General features: G+C 35.5%; 1 protein-coding gene across 1 annotated transcript; it reads left to right on the plus strand.

Annotated features, from left to right (window-relative positions):
- The first annotated feature begins 2,433 nt into the window (after nt 1–2,433).
- Nucleotides 2,434–9,765, plus strand: LOC306886178 (galectin-5-like). The gene is made up of 6 exons (XM_079443098.1): nt 2,434–2,495; nt 5,165–5,175; nt 5,274–5,591; nt 5,784–5,872; nt 8,257–8,425; nt 8,735–9,765. The coding sequence occupies exons 2-6, from the start codon at nt 5,170–5,172 to the stop codon at nt 8,891–8,893; spliced, it is 741 nt and encodes a 246-aa protein (XP_079299224.1). The 5' UTR covers nt 2,434–2,495; nt 5,165–5,169; the 3' UTR covers nt 8,894–9,765.
- The last annotated feature ends 904 nt before the right edge of the window (nt 9,766–10,669 follow it).

Raw genomic sequence — 10,669 nt, forward strand, 5'->3', positions numbered from 1 at the left:
ATGGTTTTTTGTATACGTCTGCTCAGAATAAAGATAAGCATCCACACCGAGAATTGTTCTTGTATTTATTAGGTTCTTAGACTTATCTTATCAAGCTTAATCAGTTGTCAATATTGGTCAACACACATTTGACCCATCACCCCATCAACCAATCACCTTATGACCTCTGAACATGCTGCTTTACAGTCCTTGATTTACCCCTAGTGTTAATAAACCCTTATAAACATTTCCCTGCCAGCCAAGCATTTGTTATAGATGTCAGTGAACCATTATGTAAAGATTTACACCCTGCATAATGTAAAATAGATCATATTTCCTGTTAAACATTGATTAAATATACAGAAAATTTGGGGAGCATGTGGTTTGCTGGAAGTTGTACAAGCATTCTAGAAAAAACTTGTGATTGAAGTTTTGTTCATGAACATTAGTCCGTGTTTGATTTGTAGTAATGCCAAATTAAGGCTGTCTGGAAAATGCTGTGGCATATCTGAACAAAGACTTTAAACAAATCCACATTAGTATAATCTTACATCCCTGATTTACAGAGTAAACACGCCATCTAGTGGTTATGCAGTGCATTCACTTTCATATACTGCACCTATGAAGACATCCCCCCCCATGGTCTTTTCACAATGGATAAACCAAATGCCATACTGAGGTTTCATATTGTTTCTACTTATCCTCAGTCATGTCATCTGAAATGCACAATATAATAATGTCAAATATAATTCACAGGCACAATAAAATGTTAATTTGACTGTCCTTTTTAGGTAGTAGGATGTATATGAAATATATTTTGGTTAAAAATGGATTTAAATTATAGATCAATATAAATTAAAATCAGTTCTGTATATCAGAAATATATTCATAATCTTGTAACATAAAATGTAATATTTATAATTGATTTAAGGCTGGCTCCGATTGCCATGCATTATTTAATCAGAACACATAATAACCTGCTGACAAATACAGCCTTCCATGAATATTTAATGATTAATAAGGTACAATGTATGATTATAACTTCATAGTTCACTCATAATTAAGATCTGCATTTGTAGAAACAAATTGTGCCCAGTGTGATTTTTCTAAAAAAGTAGAAGGTGAATCAGCATTACATAAACTTTACCATGCTAACATGAATCAGTGATATACACACTCAGTACCAAACACCTGGATACACTTCACTGAATGTTCCTCTTGATTGTCAAATCTTTTTCATCTAAAGCCATCTTTCTTAAAATTAGTTTTTATAGGTGAATATTATTAATAATTGTGCCAAAATGAGTTATAGTTATATTTGTTAACATTAGTTAATATGAACTATAATGGAAAACACTTCTAAAGCATTTATTCATATAAGTTCATGTTCATTTCAACATTTACTAATATATTATTAAAACAAAATTTGTCTTATAATATTAGCAACATGAACTAACAATGAACAGTTGTATTTCTTTTAAGTAACTTTAACAAATATAAATACACACTGAAACAAATGTATTGCTCATTGTTAGTTTATGTATTAAAACTAATGGGACCTTATTGTAAGGTGTTACCACAAAATAATAATAATTATTATTATTGTTATTATGCTCCAGCAATCCCTCGACCCTACAACGGATGAGCAGTTTGGAAAATGAATGGATGGATTAATTTATTATTACATTTTTTTAATCTGATGAGGTGGACCACCATATAGTGAAGCAAAAGCAGTTTTCGCATGTCCTACATACAGGGGAACTCCTTTGATACTGTTTAACAAACATCCCATGATGCACTACGTAAATTTGACTGACATGAGTCATCAAAGCCACAATCTAGGCAAAGGGTGGCGAATTTAAACAAGCTAAAATATTACTTAGGTTTTATTTTTGGTCATATTACTGTAATTTGTGTTAATTCATCGCTTCTGGTTACTTCAATACTATTCCAAAATGTGTAAAAAAGTAGCAATATTGAATTAATAGGTGTGTCCATTGTATATAAACAGCCATGTAATGTCAGTTACTATGCAATGCTACATATGTTTTGAACTATGAACAGCTCTTCCAATCCTTGCATTTATCATTTATCGGTTCTTTTGTTCAACCAATCCAAAAAAAAAAGAGGAAACTCCTTGAATTCCCCCAAACACAGCCATCCTCAAAACACATGTGGAATCCGGAGGTTAAGCGCCTCAAATGAACTGAGGTACATGACCTCCAGGACACAGTGAAGAGCCAATATTGACTCAATCAGATAAGAACGTTTCAGCGTACTTTCAAAAACTTTATTCATAGTCTCGCCTCTCCTCTTGACTGATCATATTTCTCTATGGAAATCAGGCCTTGTGGTTGTTTCATGTGGGTGTGGTCTCTCTCTCACACAAAAGATGGGGAGGGTTTACAGGCCAGGGGTGTGAGAGTGTATTTATGAACTCCACCCGGAAATTCCTGTCTGTATACCCATTGCCTCTACAGAGCAGTACTTGTGTGACACCAACTGCACAAATACAGGTATATATTTTCTTTTAGCTTTCTTCTCATTTTCAAAACTTTCTAAGCAGCTTCAAGGTTAATAGATTTGAATTTGGTGTTTGTGTTTGCATAGCGATGTGTGTGGCTGGTGTGTTGCAAACAGGAAGTGGTCCTGTCATGTTGACATGAAACATCTTGAGAGTTTTACAGATATTAACAGTTTTGAAAGAAAAACAGAGTTTAGGTGTACTTTTGCTAGTTTTAGGTGATTCACAGGCCGAGTGATATCCACAGGCCTAAATTCATGTTTTGACTTTCAGTAAAAAGATAAACATTGCTAACATGAATCAGTGACATGCATACTTCTTACACTATCAGACAAACATCTGGATGCACTTGACTGAAAGTTTCTCTTGATCTTTTGAAAGAAAGATTGTACTTTTGCTAGTTGTAAACACACGGCTTTATGTGGTTCACAGGCCCGGTGAAACCCACAGGCCTACTGACGCGTCTAAACTTGCAGTGTTCAAGTGGGAATCAAATGCAGATTGCACAATAATAAACTTTTGCTGTAGGGGAATAGTTTAGATTGATCTGAGGTTGTAGAAATGAATGCTTGCGTGCAACTTTTGTACAGATATTCCACATTCCTACTTTAAAAGCTGAAACATGTTAGCTGTGTAATTTATAATTTACCCAAAGCCATTTCAAGGGAAATTTATTTCATTTAACATGCATCTCTGTTAAGAAGAACATGCATTTGTTACGATTCACACAGGGTTTTTATATATAATTCCTATAAATTGCTATTGTAATCATCCTGCATCGCCTCTGGCTCACCATTCATACAGAGGGTGTGGTTTCATGGAAGAGTGAGTCATCAGCTCATGGGAGCATGTCATGTACACCAGGGAACCAGTGATATAATTTATATCATTACTAAATTTATTGGTGTTTTCAAAAACTGCTTTACTTTTATCACTCAAATGCACCCTTACTAACCTTAGTTTATATGTAAGAGGCTATGTTTTAGTGGAAAGATTGACCTTGTGCATTCAGAATTGTGAATTTGCTTAAAGAAATAGTTCACCCAAAAATTCAAATTTGTTGAAAGTTTTCTTAAAGGGTTACTCCACCCCAAAATGAAAATTTTGTCATTAATCACTTACCCCCATGTCGTTCTAAACCCATAAAAGCTTTTTCGTCTTCGTAACACAAATTAAGATATTTTTGATGCATTCTGACAGCTCTCTGAGCCTCCCATAGACAGAAATGTTATAAACACGATCAACATCCAGAAACTTAGCAAGGAGAACAGTAAAATACTCCATGTGACATCAAGAGTTCAACCGTAATTTTACGAAGCTACGAGAATACTTTTTATATGCAAAGAAAACAAAAATAACTTTATTCACCAGTTCGTCTCCTACGTCAGTGTGGCGCCATTTTGGAGAATATCCACTGGATGCAAACTGCGTACGCTCTTCTGTGTCAGCCGCATTGCACGGATACGTCTTCTACGTATATTTAGAAGTAGAAGTTTAGCTACACTGACGTAGAGGAGACGAACTGTTGAATAAAGTCATTATTTGATGTCACATGGATTATTTTACCGAATTCCTTACGCTACGTTTCTGGACGTTGATCATTTTTATTACATTGCTGTCTATGGGAGGGTCAGAAAGCTGTCAGAATGCATCAAAAAAATCATAATTTGTGTTTCCGAAGACGAACAAAGCTTTTACGGGTTTGGAACGACATGGGGGGTAAGTGATTGACAAAATTTTCATTTTGGGGTGGAGTAACCCTTTAACTTAATTCCATCCAAGATGTGGATGAGTTTGTTTCTTCATTAGTACAGATTTTGAGAAATATAGCATTACATCACTTGCTCATCAATGGATCCTCTGCAGTGAATGGGTGCCGTCAGAATGAGAGTCTAAACAGCTGATAAAACATCACAACAATCCACAACACGACTCTAGTTCATCAGTTAACTTCTTGTGAAGGGAAAAGCTGCATGTTTGTAATTAGGATGTTTTTAACTTCAAACTTTTTCTGGCTAAAATACCAGTCCACAATCCATAATAACTCTTCCTGCAATGAAAAATTCCTGCAATGAAAAATCATGTTGTCCTCTCACATTAAAAATCCACCAATTTATAAATGTTTAGAGCGGTTTTCACTTGTAAATGGTTCTTGATCTGTGCATATTTCTGTCCTGATTCAGACGAGATTACGTCTTCATTGCATGGAGAAAGCAATTTTATGGATAGAAGACTCGTATTTTAGTCGGAAGCAACAATTTGAAGTTAAAAACATCTCAATGATAAATTTAAGACAAATACATAGCTTTTCATTTAACAAGACATTAATTGATGGACTAGAGTCGTGTTGTGGATTTCTGTGATGTTTTTATCAGCTGTTTGGACTCTCATTCTGATGGCACCCATTCACTGAAGAGGATCCATTGGAAAGTGATGCAATGCAAAATTTCTCCAAATCATTCAAATGAAGAGACAAACTGATCTATATCTTGGATGGGCTGAGGGTACATTTTCAGCAAATTTTCAATTTTGGATGAAATATTAGTTTAATAAAATAATGTTTCTGCTAATGTATCTGCTAACAGTATAGCATGGCCAACCCAGTGCGTAATGATTTGCTTTTGCAAAATTAACAATGCCTTCTCCTTGTTTGGATTTCAGATATCATGGATGTAAGTACTGTTTTTATCACCTCAGTAATTCTGTTTATCCAACATTCTATTTAGCACAACAAATATCATGTGATAAATTCCATTATACTCCGTTACAGCTTTCAGATGCCCTTGACTTCCCACCGCAAAATAATCAGCAGGCAGGAGGTCCAGTATGGCCCGGCCAACCAGCCAACCCCACCTGGCCTGGTCAGCCTGCAAATCCCACCTGGCCTGGTCAACCTGCTAACTCCACCTGGCCTGCGCAGCCAAACCAACCAGGCTGGCCAGGGCAACCATACCAACCAGCATGGCCTGGGCAGCCTGGACAGCCTGCGCAGCCTGGACAGCCTGGGCAGCCTACAGCTCCTGGGTGGCCTGGACCTGCACCACAAACCGGCCCTTATGGTGCTCCTGGCCAAGCTCCAACAGCACTAGTAAGATGTTTTCACTCTTCTTGGATTTGTATAACCATCATAGTTTTTGTTCTGTAGAATACAGTTTAAATACCCAGGGCTGGTGAAACTCCACATTTTTTAATTCTTGTTAAGTGAACGTTCTGTGTTAAATACAGTGCAGTGGTTCTTAGTTTATGCCCTTTTACAATGCATTTACAATTTTTTTTCAAGACTGTGCCATTTGACCTGCCACTACAAAGTGGAGCCTATAACAAGATGCTCATCACCATCGTTGGAGAGATCAAACCTAGCGCTAAACTGTAAGAACAACAACAACAACAACACAATAAACAACAGTTTAGCAATCATCATTAACGATACAGTGCATACAATTTTAGATTAATTTATTGAATTGCAGATGAAATTTCATCCATTTGGATTGCACAGTTTTACATAAACTCTCTGATGCATATATGTCATACAAAAATTAAATAAGATTTCTGCACTGGTTTATCATTAACTATTTGCATCTATTTGATTTTATTTAAATAGTTTTTCAAAATGCTTTTATTCAGCATACATTTTTCTGTGTAAAAACAATTACACTCATTGAGTTCAAAAGTATGAATACCTTTAAAATATGGCTAGCTGTAGAACAAGCAATATTCAATTATTCAGTTATGATAAATAAATATATAAACGTGGAAATGTTGGGACGTTTTTTTTTTTTTATTTGAATAAAATGAAAACAAAAAGACTATCAAATCACATGAGCCAATATTTTTTCACAATAGAACATAGAGAACATAACAAATGTTTAAACGAAGAACTTTTACACTTTTATCCACTAAATGAGCTCATTTCAAATTTGATGCCTGCTACATGTCTCAAAGTTGGCACAGGGCAACAAAGGGCTGAAAAGCAAAAAACTTTGAAAAGATTCAGCTGGGAGAATATCTAGCAACTAATTAAGTTAATTGACATCAGGTCTCTAACATAAAATGAATGTCTTAGAGAGGCAGAGTCTCTCAGAATTTAAGATGTGCAGAGGCTCTCCAATCTATGAAAAAGTGCGTAAAAAGATTGTGGAATACTTTAAAAACAACGTTCCCCAACGTCAAATTGCAAATGCTTTTCAAATCTCATCATCTACAGTGCATAACATCATCAAAAAGTTTCAGAGAAACTGGAGAAATCTCTGTGCGTAAGGGACAAGGCCGAAAACCTTTGTTGGATGCCCGTGGTCTTCTGGCCCTCAGACGGCACTGCATCACTCTAAAAGGGCCCAGGAATACTTCCAGAAACCACTGTCGGTAAACACAATCCGCCGTGCCATCTGCAGATGCCAACTAAAACTCTATTTTGCAAAAAGGAAGCCATATGTGAACATGGTCCAGAAGTGCCGTCGTGTCCTGTGGGCCAAGTCTCATTTTTAAAATGGACTGTTTCAAAGTGTTCTATGGTCAGACGAGTCCAGATTTGACATTCTTGTTGGAAATCACGGACGCCATGTCCTCCGGGCTAAAGAAGAGGGAGACCTTCCAGCATGTCATCAGCGTTCAGTTCAAAAGCCAGCATCTCTGATAGTATGAGGGTGCATAAGTGCATACGGTATGGGCAGCTTGCATGTTTTGGAAGGCACTATGAATGCTGAAAGGTATATAAAGGTTTTAGCTCATATGCTCCCCTCCAGACGACGTGTATTTCAGCAGGACAACGCAAAACCACATACTGCAGCTATTACAACAGCATGGCTTTGTAGTAGAAGAGTCTGGGTGCTGAATTGGCCTGCCTGCAGTCCAGATCTTTCACCTATAGAGAACATTTGGTGCATCATTAAATGAAAAATACATCAAAGACGACCACAAACTCTTTAGCAGCTGGAAACCTATATCAGGCAAGAATGGGACCAAATTCCAACACCAAACTCCAGAAACTCATAACCTCGATCCCCAGACATCTTCAAACTGTTTTGAAAAGAAGAGGAGATGCTACACCATGGTAAACATGTCCCCGTCCCAACTATTTTGAGACCTGTAGCAGGCATCAAATTTGAAATGAGCTCATTTTGTGCATAAAATTAAAAAAATTCTCAGTTTAAACATTTGTTATGTTATCTATGTTCTATTGTGAATAAAATATTGGGTCATGTGATTTGAAATTCTTTTAGTTTTCATTTTATTAAAATAAAAATAAAAAAGTCCCAACATTTCCAGAATTCGGGTTGTAGTACTGTTAGCCCTAATAAAACTAATTACTGATAAAACAAAAAATTATTATTAGTACTATTACAGAAGTCATACTTGTTTATGTGTTATTGACAAATATGCATCACATGACGTTTAGTAATTAGTTTGTTAAAACTGTAATCCACTTCAATGGAAATTTTATATGCAGTTTAAATACATAGTTTAAATTTAGGCCTAAATAATTTTTATAAGTTTAATATACATGATAAAGTACATAATTGTGTTGTTGATACATTTTGGTAAGATTACAAAGACAAATATTTTGTTTGTAAATAATGTGCACCGATGAATTGTTCACAGTGAGATCAAGAACTAGTATTAATTAAAGTTAAATTAAGAAATTACATGTGGCCAGTTTTGATTTCATTATTATATAACAATTATCATAAGCTTCTTATTTGTGATGTCCCATTTGTTCTTTAGGTGCGTAGTCTTATATTTTCTCTTCCAATTAGTTTCACAGTTAATTTTAAGAGAGGCAACGACATTGTGTTTCATCTAAACCCCCGCTTCAATGAAGAAGGAAGGCAAGTGATTGTGCGAAACAGCATGATTGGAAACCAGTGGGGCAAAGAAGAGCGCGAGCTCCCCTCCTTCCCTTTTGTCCCAGGAAAGCCATTTGAGGTGACCATGGCACCAAACAATTTTGTTTCTTTTTCATCTCAGTGGTTTTATTTAGATTAAACAAATGTCTTAAATATTTACTGTCAGGCCCTCATTGTGTTTAAAGACATTAGAGACTAAGATATCAGATAACTGGATGTCAGTGTGTAAAAGCAGAAAAAGAGGTCCCGAAATAGCATCACTAAAAATACTGCAACAAAACTCGTTTGCAAGGTTATGCATTTGTCTCCTGCCATGTTTGGTCAAAACTACATGCTCTGTTCACATGCTTGTTCAATTGCAACTGATTACATTTGTTTTTAATTCCAGATGAAGCTCTTATGCACTGACACTGATTTCAAAGTGGCTGTGAACAAATCGCACCTTCTGGAATTCAAACATCGGATCCGTGAGCTCAACCAGATCAGAGCTCTTAGTGTCTACGGTGATGTCAACCTCAACTCTGTTAATGTGGAGACTCTGCAGTGAAATCATACTACAGATTCTGTCATAGACAAGTCTTTTAACAATGATATGTGATGATCAGTATGAGTTTATATTTACTACAGATTTTAGAGTGAAACAAATTTGCATGCAAATACTGTAATTAGCTTTGGCACCTCTAGGTGGACATGTTACTATCTGGGAAGGGTTGGGTTGTGATAAGGGTCAATGATGGGGTCAAAAGAAAAGAAATAGATGGAAAGTTAGCACGATTAGTTTTATATTGATTACAGTACCATTGATTATACACTTGCAAAGTCCGCTACATTTATGATGCTGCTCAGAATAATTGTGGTGGTCATAGTAGGGAATGTGATATTGGCCAATCAAGAATAGTGCGTAATTAATGTGAAATTTGAACCGGATTCTAAAATAGGATTCTATGATCTGTAACCAGTGCCAAAAGATAATTCTTCTTGGTTTAATGATCCCATGATTAAAGAAACAAACCGATGTAAACACTGAGTGTTGTGCATGTAATTACAATCCTCTGTAAGACCTGTGTATTCCACTTTTACTGCCAGCTCCTAATATAAATAAAATAACAGCAGCGTAAACTGAAGTCAAGGCAGTGTTACATTTTTAATCATGGAAACAGTCTGTCCGAGATGCCCTGACAGAAATCTAATAGACCTGACCTCAATTATGCAGAGGTCTATTTATATAGTGCCTAAAGCACCTGATGACTCTTCAAAGAATTGAACCCTGTTGCAACCCACAGAGGAAACCTCCAGCATTGTATAACTAATGTGCACAAATTTCAAGAATGTTCCTTTGTGTCATGATTGTGTTTCTGTGTATTTTACATCACAAAAGCTATATTAACCCACTCATATCATATTAAATATATGTCGTGTATTTTCTGCTTTCAATTTTATGTTCTATCAAAAAATGTGAGATTCCTCAAATTGTATTACTTATCTGTCCAATAGGGCGATTTTTCAAATTTTTGTAATTTAAGGATAGTTTGCTAGATTTGTATTGTTTAATTACTGATAGAAACAGAAGCCCAAAACAATGCAAAAAAATAAGCAAAACGAATAAATAACCACATAAAATATATGTGACCCTGGACCACAAAACAAGTCATAAGTAGCACTGGTATGTTTGTAGCAATAGCCAAAAATACACTGTATGGGTCAAAATTATTATTTTATGCCAAAAATCATTAGGATATTAAGTAAAAAAAGATCATGTTCCATGGAAGATATTTTTTTAAATTTCCTACCGTGAATATATAAACACTTAATTTTTGATTAGTAATATGCATTGCTAAGAACTTAATTTGGACCAATTTAAAGGCGATTTTCTGAATATTTAGATTTTTTTGCACCCTCAGATTCCAGATTTTCAAATAGTTGTATTTCAGCCAAATATTGTCCGATCCTAACAAACCATGCATCAATGGAAGGCTTATTTATTGAGCTTTCAGATTATATTGCATGCATAAATCTCTCTCTCTTTTTTTTTTTTTTTAAAGACCCTTATGACTGGTTTTTTGGTCCAGGTTCACATAAACTTTTTATTTAACTATTTTGGGCTTATTTCTATATATACAAATCTTTAAAATCATCAAATCATCCTACTGGACGGAAAATGTACTTTATTTTTAAATGACACTCGAATATTTGTATGTAAATGTTAATGGTTTATTACTACTAAGTATATATGTTATTAATTGTTCCCGCAAAATCTTCCAAAAATGTATTAACAAACCCCGCAACTTGCCCATCCCAAGCGGTGCTCTGTATACTGGGTGGA

This window comes from Barbus barbus, assembly GCF_936440315.1.
Source record: "Barbus barbus genome assembly, chromosome: 20".
Classification (NCBI taxonomy): domain Eukaryota; kingdom Metazoa; phylum Chordata; class Actinopteri; order Cypriniformes; family Cyprinidae; genus Barbus; species Barbus barbus.

Excerpts from the sequence above, each read along its gene's own strand:
- LOC306886178 (XM_079443098.1), top strand. Across the intron at positions 5,592-5,783 it reads GCCAAGCTCCAACAGCACTA|ACTGTGCCATTTGACCTGCC; the intron begins GTAAGATGTTTT and ends TTTTTTTTCAAG. Across the intron at positions 8,426-8,734 it reads TCCCAGGAAAGCCATTTGAG|ATGAAGCTCTTATGCACTGA; the intron begins GTGACCATGGCA and ends TTTTAATTCCAG.